Here is a 17,139-nt window from a genome sequence, read left to right as displayed (position 1 = left end):
GGGGGGGGGGGGGCCCTTTCCCTGGCCCTGCTGGCAGCTTGGCCAACAGGTAGCCAGAGTCCTCAAGGTCCTGCTGGGGGCCTGGGCCCGCTGTGTGCCCAGTCAGCTTCAGGGAGGGTGGCCAAATGGCCAGAACCCCAGGGGGCAAAAACTAGACCAGCTTCCTCTGATCCTGGGACAAGACACGCCCAAGAGCCTGCCAGGCCGGAGAGGGCAGAGTGAGGGGCATAAAACAGGGAAGGAGGAACTTTCCTGGGAGGAGATGAGGCGACACGCGGGAGTGAGGGGCGCGCAGCTCACAGCGGAGACTGCTCACCCATGTCCCGGGAGGGGCCCAGCAGGGGGAGGGCTGCAGGGAGGGAGGAGGGGCCCAGCAGGAGAGGGGGGCGGGGGGGGGGGCGCGCTGCAGGGCGGGAGCCGGGTGGTGGAGATTAGAGGCAGGGGCATGGAAGGAATGACTTCTTGAGCTTCTTCAAGTTCCAGACCCAGGGAAGCGGGCGCTCGAGTCCCGCGGACACTGGCGCGATGAGAGCTGTAGACAGAAGGATCCGGTGGGCAGGGAGGCACCCAGGACCGCAGCGGCAGCGAACCGCGCTGGAAGGCGCGCAGCCTGGCCCGATGAGCGCTACCGCAGCGCCCTCTATTGGCCGGAGGCGGGGGCCGCCCGCTCAAAGCTTCATGGTCGCGGGTGGGATGGGGCTGCCTGCCGGCGGGCCCAAAGCAAGTTCCCGCACCGGGAGTCAGCCCCGACGGAGCTGGGAGGACCTTGGAGACTTCTCGCCAACCCCTACGTTATTGCCGGGAACACTGAAGCCAAGGGGGGGAGATGGGTTAGGTCCCAGCAGCGATGCCATAGGATGTTGGGGGGTGGGGGGGATTCCATAGTCACCCCACCAGCCATGCTCCCCGCCAACCATCCCAAATCAACTCGTATCCAGCCAACTCCAGAGGTCTCCCAGCCCAGCCTTTATTTCCCACCCCTTCCACTCAGCCCCTCCTATAACAATTCCAGAACCTCCTGTCTCCCCACCACCCCCCTCCTCTGCCACCATCCCCTCAATCCTCTCCAGCCCAGCCCAATCTCCCAGCCTGCGCTCCCCAAAACACCAAACAATTTCCCACATCAAGCCTTGTGTTTTTTTTTCCTTATTCCCCCCACCCCCACCCCCTCAGGAAATGAAAACTTTAATTTCTTTCTTTTCTTTTTTAAATTAACTTTATTGGATTTCCCTTTTCATTACAAACCGTAGCACTACATGTTCTCTGTACAGCTTAAACTAGAGGTGTCTAAAGAAAAAATCGATCTTCTCCTCTCTCCCCTTCCAGCCCCACAACTCTGAGGTCACTAACGTGGCTAAGGAGTGTTGTCTTTCCCTATATTTCTCTAAGGAGGTTCGCTCAACAAGTAAGAAGTTGTGAGACCTACTATGCATCGGGCCCTGTACTAAGCCTGAGCTACTGGGGCAAATACGCAGCAGCTGTGGTGCCCGCTACCCCCATGGAGCTTACATTCTAGGGGTGAAGGGAGGTAATAGACAGAGAATTAGAATATTTCAAATAGCAATGAATTGGGGGCGGGGGGGGGGGGAAGCAACGGTACGGTGACCCGTGGGAGTGATGGGGCCTGGGGCAGGGACCAGGCTGCTGTCAATGGAATTGTCAGGGAAGGGCTCTCTGAAGTGGGGCATTTCAGTTGAGCTCCAATAGAGGGCTCTGTGAGGGGCAGTGGGGGGGGGGGGAAGGGAGGTTTGCGGGGGGCAGGTGGAAAGCCTCTGAGAACAGGGGGAGGTTGCACACGGACCCCCTGGGGTGTCCACTGGGTGCAGAATGGATTGAAGTGGGCCAGTGTGGCTGCCGGGAGACAAATGGGAATGATAGATCGATAGTCCTTCATTTTATATAAAAATGGGCTCAGACAAACACACCTGGCTCTGTCTCTGCTCCTTCTCCTTCAGCGTTTCCAGGGCTAACATGCAGCTCTGACTGCAGAGGCAGCAGCTCGCTGGGTGGCCAGCACCTGCTGCCTCGGCCCTGGTTGTTAATCTTTTCATTTTTCCAACCTGAAGGGTAAAAAAAAAAAAAAAATACATCACAACCAAACAAATAAAGTAGTATTGGATTATAACCTAAAGCAAAAAATAAATACTCATGAGCCCACGCTGATTTAAATATGTAAATGACCGAACACATTCATACATGGGGGAGAGAAGGGACAAATCTCCCTCACAAAAGAATTTCAGATAAATAATGTGGACACTTCACCCCAAAAGAGGGGGCACATACCCCTACTGCTGAGTCAGTCGTGGGCTGCACATCAGACCTTCCTTCTAAAGAGTGCAGTATAGAAAGAGTCGGCTGGGAGGGGAGGGGATCATTTCACAGTGAAGAAACCTGACAGACACTACGTCAGCCAGGTGATCAAGGTCAACTTCAATATCATAAACCACGTTGATGGGACGTAGCCTTGAGATGATGTGATAAAAGTGGAATCCCATCTCTGCGGTCACCTTCCCGGAAACCCATAGCCTGGGCACACCCAGACAGATTCCAGCAGAGGGGCATTTTACAAAGTACGTCACCAGTGCTCAACTTAGGAACGTCACCCAAAACAAGGCTCGTCTGAGAAAAAGTCACGGCCAAATGGAGCCTACAGAGTCACATGTCGTGATGGGGCCCGGCACAGAAAAAGGACATGGGGTAAAAACCGAGGACATCTGAATACACTGTGCACTTTAGCTAATAACATGCCCATCCTGGCTCTTTAACGGTAACAAAAGTACCATTTGTAAGTTGTTAATAGTTGGGGAGCAGACCGTGGGAACTCTCTGTACATTCTGCTCTGTTTTTCTGTTCGTCTAAAACCGTTCTGAAAACATAAAGTCTACTGATTAAAAAAATACACATCTCATTGTTCTTTTTATTTGTATTTCCCCGACTCCTGCGGAGGCCGTCTCTTTTCATGTATGTCCTGCCAACTGCTTTTTATTCTTCTGCACATTCTTTATTTTTATCTTTTTCTTACTGGTTTATAAAAAAGAAAAAAAAAGTGTTTCCCAGTAAGGATATTAATTAACTCTTTGTTATACATGTTGCAAATCTTTCCCCCCTAGTCTGTTGTTGTTTTCATTTTGTTTATGGAAACTTACATCAGTCAAAAACACTATTTTCCCCCATAACCAAATCTTTCCTTTTCTCTTTTTTAAAAATATTTTTTAATTAATTTCAGAAAGGAAGGGAGAGGGAGGGAGGGAGGGAGAGAGAGAGAGAAACATCAATGATGCGAGAGAATCATTGAGCAGCCGTTTCCTGCACGCCCCCTACTGGGGATCCAGCCCTCAACCAGGGCATGTGCCCTTGACCAGAATTGAACCTGGGACTCTTCAGTCTGCAGGCCAACCCTCTGCCCTGAGCCAAACCAGCTAGGGCTCTTTTTCTCTTTTTATGGCTTCTGGGTTTCCTATTCCTAACCCGTGACCCTTCTGTGTGTGGGCCAATGCTCTAACCATTGAGCAACCAGCCAGGGCTGCCTCTCCAAATCTCCCGCTGGGCTCTGGGCCTTTGTGGTTGCAGGTGCCTCCTCCTGGGCTCTGCCAGGACTGAGGACCCCTTCAGGCTATGACCATTCCCAGGCTCATGTCTCCCCATGCACTGCCCTACATTGCCCCCCATTGAAATCTTGGGGGGTGAGGGCTGGGGCTCCAAAGTCTAACAGTAATGACCCCAAATGGAGTGGAGGGAGAAAATTAGGGGGATGTTCCTCCTGAACTCCCTGGTCTGTCATCTGGCTACACCCCAACCGTGCCCCTTCCTCAGTGGGCCTTGACGACCACCCCCCCCCCCTCTCTGATCTGATTTGGATGTGACATCTCAGGTTCCATCTCCCCAGCAGAAGCCCAGGTCAGGGCTGCTCTGGGAATCCCTTCCACCCCCGGGGGCCCCCTGACCGTGCCTGCTCCCCTCTCCACCCCCGCGACACCCCTCCCCTCCCCCAGCCTGGCCTAGCTGTACGGGCGGTGAAGAGCTTCTGGGTAGGGGGCTCCTCGTGGGGTGGAGGTCGCGCTCGTGCTTCCCTCCGCCGCCAGGCGTCGCCAGCGGCCTGCGAATGGAAGGCCCCGGCGTCTGGACGCCCGCGGGGCATCCCCAGAGGGAAAGAAGCGCCCAGGCAGCCCCGTGCGGGCGGGAGGGGACACTCCGGGAGGGAAGCCTTGGCTGCCACTTGGTGCTCCAGCCCGCATGCCCCCCGGCTTCCAGAGGGGCGAGAGCCCCTGAACTCAGGCTGATGCGGCCGGGTTTCACGAGGTAAACCCGAGGGTCAGCGGTGCGGGCGCGCTTGGGGACCCTGGGGTGGCCGGCCTCTACCCCGTCCTGCGCCCCTCCAGTGCAGAGGAAGCGGGACTTCTCGCTGCAGAGGTTATATTGACCCACTTTGCAAATAAGGGACCAGAGGCTCCGTTTCCGAGCCGGTTCGCAGGAACCTCTCCCCCTCCCCGTGGAGGCGATTTGCACTACAGAGCTGCCTCCCCGCGAGCTGCCGGCATTTGAGAATCCGGTTGGACGGGTAACTGAACGCCAATGCAACAGTGGCCAGAGTTTACTGAGCACTTACTATGTGCAGGAGGCTGTTCTGACCGCCTTGCGTGGGGACCCTGTTATCATCCCCAAGAGGAAACGGAGGCACAGAGAGGGGAAGCCATCTGCCCAAGACACTGGCAAATCCGGGATTACGACCCGGGCGATCCGGCCCCAGAGCCATTCGCTGTGAGGAATCTTTACGAAGCGTCTCAGCGCGGAGAGCGCGGAGGACCTGAGCCCCAGCGGGCTCTTGGGGGCCGCGGGCTCTGGCGGTTCCGCCTCCTTCCTTGCTCCGCACAGCGCCCACAGGAGGCGCCCCAAGTGCTCACCAGGTGGCGCAGGAACCCCACCGGCCTCCGACGCGCCGCGCCCGCGCGCCTCTCCATCGCCCCCTGCGGGAGCTGGAGGTGACCGCAGCGACCTGGGTCCGGCCGACAGGTGGCGGACAGGGGCCCCGGCGCCAGGTGTCGGCTCCAGGCCAGGCGTCAGCGCCCCGCCAGGTCCCCTGCAGACTAGCGGCCCAGCTCAGGCCCTGTTTGGAGAAGCAACCCGAGATGTAGCAGGAAGGGGGATGACCAGAGTCCTTTCGTTCAAGGCGGCACTGTTTTCAAAACGCTTTCCCCAGCACAATCCAGACAGAAGGCCAGGGGGTACTGTGTGCCCAGCCAGATGCTCACACTCAGCGCGTCCTCACCCAATGAGGGGGACAGGCGGACCCCCCTTTACAGACAGGGAGGCTGAGGCGCCAAAGAAGATGAGAGACTCACCCAAGATCACCCAGGAAGCAGACGGCAGAGCCAGACTCCCAATCCAGGGCTGCTGGACGCCATGTCCGTGCCCTCCCCGCTCTACACCAGCACAGGTGGCAGCCTTTCCAGGCAGCAGGTCCCTCCAGGCCCTTGAGGCCTGTGAGAGGCAGGAGCACAGAGAAAATGACCTCTCAACGCCTGAGGCGGGCGGTTTGGGATTTAATGGGCAGCTTCCCTCTGGGTTTTCAGACCAGGGGTCTCTCACCTGCTTCCTCGGCTCCCTTGCCCCTCCCCCACCCTGGTGCCCCCTCTCTCCCCTCACTCCTACATGACTGGCCCTAGCAGCCCCATTTTGCACCTCGAAAGATGGGTCTTTCGCAAGCTCTTCACGCTTTCACCTGATGATTCTCGAGGCGCATACACACACCTGCAGTAGGAACTCCACTCTGCACCCAGCTATTCAGCTACACACCTGAGCTCCCTGGACCACTCCACGCCACCTGCCCAGGTCAGGGTGCTGCATCGCCCCCTGCAAACCTGCTCTGTGTCCTGTGTCCCCAGGCAGGAGGTCACTGGTGATTCCTCAAGACTGTATCCTGGAGTCTAACTCCTCTCATTCCACCCCTTAAACTTCCTTCAAGGTCATTGCCTCCTCCCATCCCAATGGTTCTGCCCTAATTCAGGCCACCATCACCTCCCAGCTTCCAGCTTCCCCCAGCCTCTCAAATCCACCCTCCACACTTGGTCAGTGATCTTTCTAGGGATTATTCTAAAGTGCAAACCTGACCCCTGTCTAAAACTTGAAATAAACAACAACAACAACACACCTTAATCACAGGATGAAACCCCAAACCTTGACTAGGTCCATAAAGCCCTAGACCCATTCCCCACCCACCCCTCTGGCTCCCCCTCCACTCCCACCCCCACCTCCTTTGCTACTCAATTCCTTCAGCTCCTCCGAAGCACTGAAGTCTCTTGTCTCCCGGGCTCAGCATGCACTGTTCCCTCTGCCTGCAGCCCCTCCCCAGCTCTGCGGCTGGCCAAGGCCTCCTCATCCTTAGATCTCAGGTGTCACATCTCTCAGACCCACCCCCCACCCCCCCCCCCCCCCCCGCGACTCCTTCCAGGGACCCTGCCTCCGTTTCTCTGGCTCAGAACTTGCAGTTCTTCCTCATGCCACTTGCCAGCCCCTCCGAGCTTGTGTTTTCTTGTGCTTAGCTGCTTAATCTGTCTCCCCCAAAGCCCGCATTCTCCATGGGAATAAGTACTGCAGCCTCTCTGTTCACAGGTGTACCCCACACCCAGCCCAGGACCGACATAAAAGTAGCCACTCTGATAACTATTTGTAGAACAAATGATTCTTTCATCTCGTCCTCATCAGAACTTCATTCCCGGGCTTGCTTTCATCGCTGGCTTTTGCATGAGTTGCTTCCTCTGCCTGGAAGGTTCTTTCCTTCCCCTCCCACCACGGCTGATCCATATATAACAAGATAATTTCTCCAGGATTCGTCCTTGGCCCCCTCATTTAGATGAGGGTTTCCCTCTGGGCGCCGGCACCCCCCTCTCCATAGCACTCTACGGTAACCCTTTAAAACTGCAGATTGTCAGGTAAACACAAATGATTATTAATGATAATGACCTACTCCCACCTCTCCCCCTGGACCTCTCTGCTCCAGCTGGCTCAAGGGCATCCACTCTCCACCTTTCAAACCATCAGGAACCCTCTTTTCCATTCATTCAATAAGCACTGATTAGGCCCCCACTGTGTTTTCTTTCCCGCAGCACCGGAGAGGCAGGGAGGGGAGGGAAGTAGGATTCTTCCAAGGCTGAGACTGAAGCAGGTGAAGGTATTGATGTGCTAAGCAAACAAATGCTCAGCCAACCCACAGCCAGGGTGCAAGTGGGCACTGAGGAGGCTGGGTGTGGGCTGAGGGGCACTGAGTCCTGTTCCTTGGGCATCGGCTGTCTGCAGGGCGGGGAGGGGAGGGGCGGGGAGCTGGGGGACACACAGCGGTGAGCCTGATGGCAGACCTGCCTGGGTCCCCTCCAGCACAGCTGTGCGCTGTTCTCCTACCCTGTGGGGACTGAGATTGGATGCAGTTGCCGGAGGAATCCCAGCCAAACGCGGTTTCCTCTGTTCTGTCTCTACCTGTGCAGCCACTCTGCTCTTTTGAGCTGCTTCTCATTCCCTCTTTCCCGTTGCTCCCCCCACACACCAGAGTTTATCGAAGTAAGACGCCCAGAGGCCACCTCCATCGCCATCAGCGGGGGTGGGACAAGGGCTTGAAAATACATGGTCCTGGGCTCCCACCTGGGATGGGCCCTGGAATCTGCGTGCAGAGACTCCCGCTCTGCTTGGTGCCCTCAAGTGGGAGAGCCCCATCAGCCCACCTTCCCTCCTTCCCCTGGCTGCCTGTTCCTGCCCTGGGCTGGTGGGAGCTGTTCTTCCTCAGCCCACCCCTTAAATGCCAGTGTCCATCCAAGCTTCTTGCTCCTCTTGTATTAGTATATCTTGGATATCCACATCCTCAGTACCCAAGGTTAGGCTTTCTTCTGCCCTGGAATGGCCAACAGCACCCAGACTTGACAGACCCGTGGCGGACGCTGCCACCCTCTCTCCCCAGAACCCATCTTCCTTCCCTCCCCTGTGTGCCCATCTCAGTAAGCATCCTGCCTGTTGCCCAGGCTAGAAACTTTGGCGGTGAAGGATTAAAGAAGACAGACAAGAGAATAAAGCTGGGGCTAGGTGAGATGCTGCCCTCTGGTTAAAGAAACAGTGCCACGGCCTGCAAGCTGAGTCTTTTATAGCCAGATTCCACGAGGCAGAGTAAGGGCGTGGTCAAGATGTTTACCACGTTCTCCTGGGTTTCGAATCCACTCAATTACAGGCACCTGGTCAAGCTTTGTTTCCTTGCTGCACCTCCCGCAGCCCATATCACTCAGCCACGTGGGGCCACAGGTTCGGACCATAAGGTCAAGCTTACTAGGTACAACCATAGCCTTTGGCTATAATTGCGCTGGGACTTGCACGTGGCTTTGCCACGAGAGGACCGTGCCCTCTCATTAGTCCGAGGCTTGAACCTGTCCAAACGCTGTAGCCGCTCTCCACAGGGTATCATACCTGACTCCCTTTCTCCCTTCCTCCCTCATCTCAGCAACAACCAGATCCCGATTATTTTACCTCCCAAATATGCTTTCGGCCTCGCCCTCTCTCTCACCCCAGACCATTGCATTTATCTCCGAACTGGTTGCCCCCTCTAGTTCCTCCTCTACTCTTTCCCGTGAATTCTCCACAAGCTTTCCAAAATGCAAATCTGACTATAATCACCTGCTCCTTATTAAAATCCTTTAAAGGATCCTCACAAACAAAAGTTCTAACCCCTTGACCTGACACATAAGACCCTGCATCAGCAGGTCCCCGCCCTCTGCTCCAGCGTCCTCTTATCCCCGCTGTGTGCCAGTAACAGCAAATGGCTTCCACTTCTGGCCTCCAGACCTTTGACCAGTCAGTGCCCCCTGCCAGGAATAGCCCTCGCCTGGCTTGTTCCTCCTCACAACTGCAGCATCACCTCTTCCAGGAAGCCATCCCTGACTCACCCTGCTCCCGTCTTTGCTGTCACTGGTGCATCCATAATGCCTGGTACAGTGATCTGTGATTCCACGCACCACACTGAGTTATAGTCATTGATTTCCATGTCTCAGCTCAGCACTAGCCAGTGAGATCCTTGAAGGCAGGGCTGGTGCCCCATTCATCTCTGTATCCCAGCCCTTGGCCTGGTGCCTGGCATGGAGGACAGGCTTGGTGAGTGGTTGATGGATGGATGCTGAGGGGAAACGTGAAGGAAGTGTGAGCCAGGAATGGCCAAGAGGGCAGTGAGGGCAAGCCTGTCAGGGGAAGCAGCCAGAGCAAATGTGTGGGAAGTAGAAAAGCGAGAACTTCCCTTTCTTGCACTCCCACGACTGCCTGCCAGCCATTGTGCCTGAGCGTTGCTGGTACATGTCGTCTCATTTAGTTCTCGCAACAACAGATCAGGAAACTGGCATCAGAGAACCAACGCCACCTGCCCAAGGTCACACAGCCGGGCCTGGAGTGGAATCCAGAGCTGCCTGGCCTGCAAAGCCGTACTCTTTCTTCTGGCCCACAGGGCTCTCCTGGGGGCAGGGCCTTCTGGAGACGTGCAAGGAGTGGGCCCGGCTATGCCTCTGCCTAGCTGAGCGCTGGAAACAGCTGCCCACGCTCAGGCCGACCGCTTCTTCCTCCCAGCCGGACCAGAGGCCAACAGGATTTAGCTGTCCCTTCCTCCCCTGGCCTTTGGGGTCTTTAACTAGACATGCACACTCCCACCACCTCCACCACCACCATCAGGGAAGGGCTGCTGCACCTGGCACCGCCCAGGGTGCCTGGGGAACGCAGGGGGCTCTGTGATGCTGTCTGGGTTCTGCAGAAGCTGTCTCCCTCATCGCGCTTGGCCCAGGCTGGTGTTAAGATTCATCTGCATTCCCAGCGCACTGCCTGGCAGATGGTGGGGGAGGAGGCTGGGTGCCTGCGGGGGGGCGGGGGGTGGATGCAGCCGGAGACCTGCTAGGACCACTGAGCAGAGTGCCCACCCAAATGCTGGGGTACGTCCTCACCCTCACAGCCTTCACAGGGTGCTAGACCTGGCCTTTGCTTTTTCTAAGGACTAAAGGGGCCCTACCTTCCAGGAAAGAGATGTGAAGATTAGTGGGGGGGTCCCACCTTTGAGTATCTCATATCGGGGTCCTGTTCTTCCTCCTTGCCCTGGAAGTTTACAGAAACGAGATAACCAGGGGCCTGGCATCTCTAGGAGCCCCACATCCCAGCCTAGTGACTGCCTGGGTCACAGGGTCCATCCATGCGAGTGAAGAACAGGAACAGCCCCCACGGAGCCCTTGCCCACTTCACTGCCCAGCTTCTCAGGAGGCTCACCCCTGACCAGCCCCAAACCCCGCTTAACCCCTAGCGGCCTTTTCAGCACAGGGCTTTAGCCGAGCGTGTGTGTGTTGGGGGCGGGGGCGGGAAGGAGAACAGTTACACCAAATAACTGTGTAAAGTAGGAAAGGAAAGGGACTGACATGATACCAACAGGAGTACAGGCTAGACACCCAGAAGAACTTCCCTCCGCACAGAAGCGCGTCTTGCAGAAGGAAAGTGGACTTTCGGCTGTGGGGAGCGGTGGCAATAAGGAAGTTGTTGTTGTTTTTCCAGATCCCAGGGCTTCTGGGGTTGAGGTTAGGGCAGCAGATGCGAAGCCCTGCTAGAGGGGTGGAGAAGGTAGGGTCCCCACCCCGGGTCACCACCCTCTCACTGTATTTCCAAGAATTTCTCCGCCCCCCGAGTCTTGCTCCCTTTGTCCTGGGTCCCCGAGCTGCGGGCCAGGCCGGCAGGGTAGGAGTTAACTCCGGAGGTACGAGGCGGGGAGGGCGGGGAGGGGGGGGGAGCTCACGGTACCTGCCGCCGCAGCCGCAGCCGCCGCCGCTTGTAGGAGGGACGAGGAAGCGGGAGTCGCTGGGCGCCCGGAGCGCTCCAGTCTGGCGGGTGCTGCGCCGCGAGCGGCGGCCGGGTTCGGCGCGGCCAGGGGCGTCCGCCAGGGGGCGCGCCACGACGGGGCGGGCGGGGCCGTCTGGTCTGGGGAATTGGCACTAGGGACGGGCGCGCGCGCGGGTCCCCAGCACATCTGGGCGAGAGCGGCGCCGCTGGAACCCAAGGGGCCGCCGAGCGCAGATCTGGAGCGGCAGAGCCGCCGTGCACCTGGGACCCCTCGAGGCGCACCGCTGGGACCCCCGGAGGGGGCCGCGCGGCGCTCGGCCGGACCGGGGGAAGGGGGCGGCGGCTGCACAGCTGGACCGAAGGGGGCGGGGTCGGTCCCAGGCGACGGGCAGGAGCCAGGGCCGCGAGTCGCCGGCGGCCGGAGCATGGGACGGCGCGCCTGAAACGCGCCGGGGTGCGGCAGGGCCCTGGGACCCCGAGAGGAAAAGAGGAGAGAAAGGGGCGCGAGAGCCAAGGAGGAGGATGCAACTGACTCGCTGCTGCTTCGTGTTCCTAGTGCAGGGCAGCCTCTATCTGGTGAGCGGTCCGCGGGGAGCTGTGCGGCGGGCTGGGGCTCGGAGGACGGGGGGAGAGCGCGGGAAGCTCCCGAGCCCGGAAACTTTCTCCCTTCCCCCCCACATCCCCTGGATGGAGGGAACGCCTGGAGGCTGGGGGAGAGGGCGGGTCCGAGGCCGAAGGAGGGACAGAACGGGTTAATAGGGGCGGGGAGCCGAGGCTTGGCTGGCCCACCCATTCGGCCGCTGGTGGCGGGAGGTGCGACCTGCAGCAGCGAAAAGGCCGGCCGCTAGGTCGCCGAGGGTCACCCGACCCCTTCCAGGAGCCCGGGCCGCTTGGAGGGGGAGAGGGGGTGAGTTGTGAGCTGGTGACCCGCCAGGTCCAGGGGCTGGGGCTTTTTCCTGATCTCGGGGCCCCGGAGGGCCCCGGGCGGTGGGTCCCCCAGCGCTCGGAGCCGGTCCCGGCGTGGTTGGCCCCCGCGTCCCTCGCTCCCGCGCCTCCCGCTCCCGCCCTCCCCGCCTGTTGTTTTCCTCTCTCCTCCCGGCTGCGCGCAGCCCGAGCCCCACAGGACCTGGGCAGGCGGCTCCCGCCCCGGGCGCTCGCGGCAGCGGAGCCGGGCGCCCAGAGCTGCTCCCCGTGCTGCCGCCCATGGCTGCCCGGGGACCCGGACACCGGGGAACCCCACCCCAGGCCCCAGCGTAGGGCTTAACTCCCGCCGACCCAGCGCCCGCCGTCCGCGCCCCACCCCCCATCCTGTCGTGGAGAAGCCTCAGCCCCACAGCTGGACCTGCCCCTTTCCTCAGAGCAATAATCCCCGTTGCCTCTCACTGTGTGCGGGAACCCTTCCCGCTCACACCCGACCTGCGGCCCTTCTCCCCATCCTCCACCCGTTCCGCTGTGACCCCTGGGGCCAAGCGCACAGCACACAGATCTGCAGCCTTTAGTCCAGCCCCCGGAGCCTCCCCTCCTGCGGCCCCACCCACCCCTGGGGCCTGGCGGCAGGGCCACGGCACACCTCCCCGGGCATGACCAGAGCCAGAACAGGGGGCATGAAGACCCCAAACCCCTTCGGAGCCCCCCAGACCCGAGCCCTCAGGCATCCCCCATCGTCACCCCAGGGACGCCAGCAAATCCAGATGCCACCCAGCTGTGCCCGGTGCCCCTGGTGCTGGTGACATAGGCACTTCGGGTGAGTGCTCTGGTCAAAAGCTGAGCAGACACGCCAGGCGGCTGCCCTCAGGAAACCTGGCCTCCTGGATGCCCTCCAGAGCTGTCCCGAGCAGCTCGGTCAGGCTGCCCTGCCGGCCCCCCCTTCTCTCCTCCCCCCCCCCCCCCCCCCCACCTCCCAGCTCCTCCAGGAAGCCACCCCGGTGTCCCCGGCTGCCAGAGCTGGTCCAGCAGAGCCTTGGCAGTTTTACAGGAGATTCGGGGTGGGGATGGGGCTCGGATCAAACCCCTATGGAAGGACACGTCTGGTCTGTGAGGCCGGGAGTGTGTGGTGAAGTGGGAGGGCTGAGCCCATGTGACTTCGCCTCCTGGTGATGTAACCTTTGAGTGCTGATGTCCTCATCTGTGGAATGGGAGTGATAACGCCTACCCCATCGTGCAAGCAAGGCCTGGCCTGTCCTCTTCAGGGTCCCCGTGGGAGGGTTGGGCTTTCCACGCCCTGGGCCATCCTCAGGGTGAAAGCCACTCCAGGTCTCCAGTCCTCCTGTATTTATACTTGAGAGAGAATGTCCCTGGGCTCCGTTTCCTGCTCCACTGTCTGCTGGTTCCCATGGCCTCTGGGGGTAGTAACCGTCCTAGGACAGGATGGTGTCCCATCTTCCCAGCAGACTAGGAAGTCCCAGGAGGCAAGGGCCGTACCTCTCTGTCCACCTGGGGGCTCCCCCAGCATAGGATGGAGCTCTTCCATCTGAGGTGGGGCTCTCTGAGGGCGGTGCCTCCCCCATCAGCCTGGGGTTTCACTCCACCGCTCCTACGCCCGGGGCCCTGTGAGCGCAGGAATGTGCTGCTGCCTCACACAGCACCTCTCCCAAGCGCAGGAGCTGGGGGACCCCGTATCCCTGGAGCCGTGGTCCACGGAGAGAATGCTCCTCCATCCTTTTAGACTTTAAATAATGGTCAGAGGCAAGAAAGTGGGGAGAGGAGTTGGCGGGGAGGAGATGGGACCGTGACACCGGTCAGAGGATACACCCAGCCCCCCGCACGAGTGGGCAGTGCAGGGGCCCCTCTGCCAGGTCAGTGGGAGAGACAGGGCGAGAGATGATCCTGGCAGTGGGAGCAATGGACCAGAACTCCTGGGGACAGAGCTCTCACACTCATCACAACTCCTCCCCCAGGTCATCTGTGGCCAGGATGAAGGTCCCCCCGGCTCCGAGGACCCTGAGCATGATGAACCCGAGAGCCAGCCGCGGCCCCGGATGCCTCGGAAGCGGGGCCACATCCCACCGAAGTCCCGCCCCATGACCAGCTCTACTCTCCTGGGGCTGCTGGCTCCACCTGGGGAAGCCTGGGGGTTCCTTGGGCAGCCCCCCAACCACCCGAAACATAGCCCCCCGCCGTCAGCCAAGGTGAAGAAAATCTTCGGCTGGGGCGACTTCTACTCCAACATCAAGACGGTCGCCCTGAACCTGCTCGTCACAGGGAAGATCGTGGACCACGGGAACGGGACCTTCAGCGTCCACTTCCGACACAACGCCACGGGCCAAGGCAACATCTCCATCAGCCTCGTGCCCCCCAGCAAAGCCGTGGAGTTCCACCAGGAGCAGCAGATCTACATCGAAGCCAAGGCCTCCAAAATCTTCAACTGCCGAATGGAGTGGGAGAAGGTGGAACGGGGTCGCCGGACCTCGCTCTGCACCCACGACCCAGCCAAGACCTGCTCCCGAGACCACGCTCAGAGCTCAGCCACCTGGAGCTGCTCGCAGCCCTTCAAAGTCGTCTGCGTCTACATCGCCTTCTACAGCACGGACTACAGGCTGGTCCAGAAGGTGTGCCCAGATTACAACTACCACAGCGATGCTCCCTACTACCCCTCGGGCTGACTCTGGGCGGCCACAGAGGCCAGGCCGGGGCTGGAAGGACAGGCCTGCCCACAGGCCAGGCCATCTGTCTGGACACTGGGCAGGGAAGGGGAGGAGCCTCAGGCAGGGAGTGGGTGGAGAGAAGGAGATGCCGGGTGGGGCCAGGGCCAAGTCTCACGTGGTGTTCGGGAAGGGGTCCCAAGTGCTGGCCTCTATCCTGAGGTCGTGGAGCGAGTCCCTAGGACGCAGGCGCACTGGAGGCTGAGCGGGTCTCCGAGCAGCCTCCCGGGTGTCCCCACTGAGCGACAGGCGGATGCTGTGTCCAGGAGGCCCCTGGGGCTGGCAGACCAGTGAGGCCCCAATCAAGTCATGGAGACGAGCCTAAAACCGTGGCTCCCTCCCTGCCATCCGGAGACCGGACAGCAACAAGGAGAGGGGATTTCGTCAGTGTGGACACCGAGGAGGTAGTGAAGCAGGGCGGACGTGGGGCCTCCTGGGAGCCAGTCCTGGGGGGCGGAGGCAGGAGGAACTCCCCGGGCCTCTCAGTGGGCAGCCCTGAGCCCCTTGTCCTGGACTGTGGACTGAGCTCGGCTTGAGGCTGAGGTGGTGACTTTGGAGTCTTTGATGTCGTGAAAAATAGATCCTCTGCCTCCAGCCAGGCCACCCCTTTCCAAAACCCCCTCTCCTGCCATCGCTCTTCCACCCCCCTCGCGCCCTTCCTGCAGCTGAGACAGAGGGTGACCCTGGCTCTCCCAGCACCAAGGCCATAGGCGGCAGCCCGCCTGTGCGCTGTGGCCCTCCTCCGCCCCACCCCCTGCTGGCTCCTCTGCGAGCATCTTGTCCGGTGAGCCACCCTTCAGTAGTCTTGCCTGGCGCACTGGGGCTGATGGAGATGTTGCCTCGCCCTTGGCTGTGGGGCTGGGGGAGGCCAGGCTATGGAGGGTGTGCTGGCCCTGTTCCGTGGTGTCTGTCTGTAGGGGGTGGGGGGCGGGGGTCTTGTGAAATCACCTGATTGTCAGCTTCTGTGTGCAGAGTCTTGTTCTTGGAGCAGGGAATAAAGCTTTCCCGGGCATTGGATCCTTGTCGGGAAAGGGCCCCGGGGTCCGGCCAGCATTTCTCAGATGGTGGCAGGCCATGTGCTGGGGCCCAGAGCTGCAGGGCTCGGACAGCTGTGGGAGCCGATGGGGTGGCATCTGCAAAAGCAGCTGAGGGGGAGCTGGTAGGTGGGATGGGCCATAGAAGGGTGTTCCTGGTGACCTCCCTGGATTGCCGTCTGGGTGGGCCCAGTTGGGGGTCCCAGATCCAGCAGTGTTTTGCCCTGTGGCCTTGGGCAAGTCCACTCTCATTTCTTTTCTATAAAATGAGGAGCTGGGCCAGCCCAGAGGGTCTCGAATATAGTAGATGGGCCTCTGAACCACCAAGACGGTTTGTTAAAACAGATTTCTGGGTTTCAATCCCACGGAGGTTTGGGTGGGGCCCAAGAATGTCCCCATCTAACCTGTGCCCAGGTGGAGGCCAGTGCTCCAGGCTCAGGGGTCACACTTGGAGGACCGCTCGGATGACCTCGAAGGTCCTTTCTGGCTCGGCTCCCTGGATGCGGCGACGCCTCTATGCCCTCTCCCGGCTGCGCCTTGCACCTGCTGCTTCTGGGAAGGGTCCTTTCAGAGAATGGGGGGGGGGGGGCGGGGGATGGGGGGGTTGGATTTTCAGTCTCATGACCGGCTGGTGAAGGAACAGGCCAGGATGGATCGGGGCACACGGGGCTTAAAAGCAGCCATGCCCCTGCCGCAGTCCACAGGAGACCCTCAGAATGACGGCTTCCCAGGGCACCTCACCTGGGAGGTGGCTGGGCTCTTCGGGGCTCAGGGAGGGGAAGGCTGGGCCCTCACTACCAAGATCACGTGTCCTCTCCGGAGGGCGTTCTAGCTCTGCCCTTTTGGGACATGGCACCCTGGGTCCCTTTTGGCCATGCAGCCCCGGTTAGGAGAGTCCTGGCGTGCGGGGCAGATGGTCTCGCCACCCCCAGCCTGTCTTCCCTGCCCAGCAGCGCTCAGCATGGACCAGTGCCCCTTACAGTGCAGAGCAGAGCTGGACGGGGCCTTAGAAGCTGCCTCATATGGCGTGACCCAGAAAGGGCACGTGATGAGCTCACACTCCTATCCCAGCCTCTTGGCCCTGCACCGGGTTTCCTGGGCCATCGCTCCTGGGCAGAGCCTGAGACACCCCCACTGCCCCACACCACTCTCTCCTTCCCGCCCTGGGGACGGGGACTTCGTGTTCAGAGAGGCCCAGGGCCCCGGGCCTGCCGCAGGGGACTTGGGGTCGTCTCACCTGCAGGTGCCCACCCACCGACGCCAGCCAGGACCCCCTCCCACGGCGCAGTGGGTGCTGGAGGACAAGAGCGGGGCAGCAGCAAGTGGTGGTCCTGGGCCCTCCTCCGAGGGGCCTGGCTGACCTACAGCAGGACCGGGGGCGCTCTGACCCCCAGCCCCTGGCTGCTTCCTCCCGTGGAGAGCCAGATGCTGCGGACAGCTGGAGGGCCGGCCTGCCTGGCACACAGTTCTGGCCGCGCAGGAGGTGGGTTCATTTTAATAACTTCATCTCACCGGCGCGCACACTCCGCCGTCTCGGCCTCCTTTCCTGCCTTCCGCGTCCCCGGGCGCTCTGCTCAGCTAGGTCTTGCTGACAGAATTCCTCCAAAATCGGAATTCTTTTGGAATCAGCCGCT

General features: G+C 60.2%; 1 protein-coding gene across 1 annotated transcript; it reads left to right on the top strand.

The window, feature by feature from the left end:
* Positions 1-11,235: 11,235 nt before the first annotated feature.
* NXPH3 (neurexophilin 3) lies at positions 11,236-15,477 on the top strand. Its single transcript, XM_081109721.1, has 2 exons — positions 11,236-11,406; positions 13,728-15,477. The coding sequence occupies exons 1-2, from the start codon at positions 11,353-11,355 to the stop codon at positions 14,430-14,432; spliced, it is 759 nt and encodes a 252-aa protein (XP_080965847.1). The 5' UTR covers positions 11,236-11,352; the 3' UTR covers positions 14,433-15,477.
* Positions 15,478-17,139: the final 1,662 nt, after the last annotated feature.

The sequence above is a fragment of the Myotis nattereri genome, assembly GCF_964212035.1.
Source record: "Myotis nattereri genome assembly, chromosome: 16".
In the NCBI taxonomy this organism is placed as follows: domain Eukaryota; kingdom Metazoa; phylum Chordata; class Mammalia; order Chiroptera; family Vespertilionidae; genus Myotis; species Myotis nattereri.
The sequence above is the reverse complement of the archived record's forward strand: the minus strand, read 5'-3'. Positions and strand labels throughout refer to the sequence as shown.

Excerpts from the sequence above, each read along its gene's own strand:
- NXPH3 (XM_081109721.1), top strand. The coding sequence starts at position 11,353 with ATGCAACTGACTCGCTGCTGCTTCGTGTTCCTAGTGCAGGGCAGCCTC. Across the intron at positions 11,407-13,727 it reads TGCAGGGCAGCCTCTATCTG|GTCATCTGTGGCCAGGATGA; the intron begins GTGAGCGGTCCG and ends CTCCTCCCCCAG.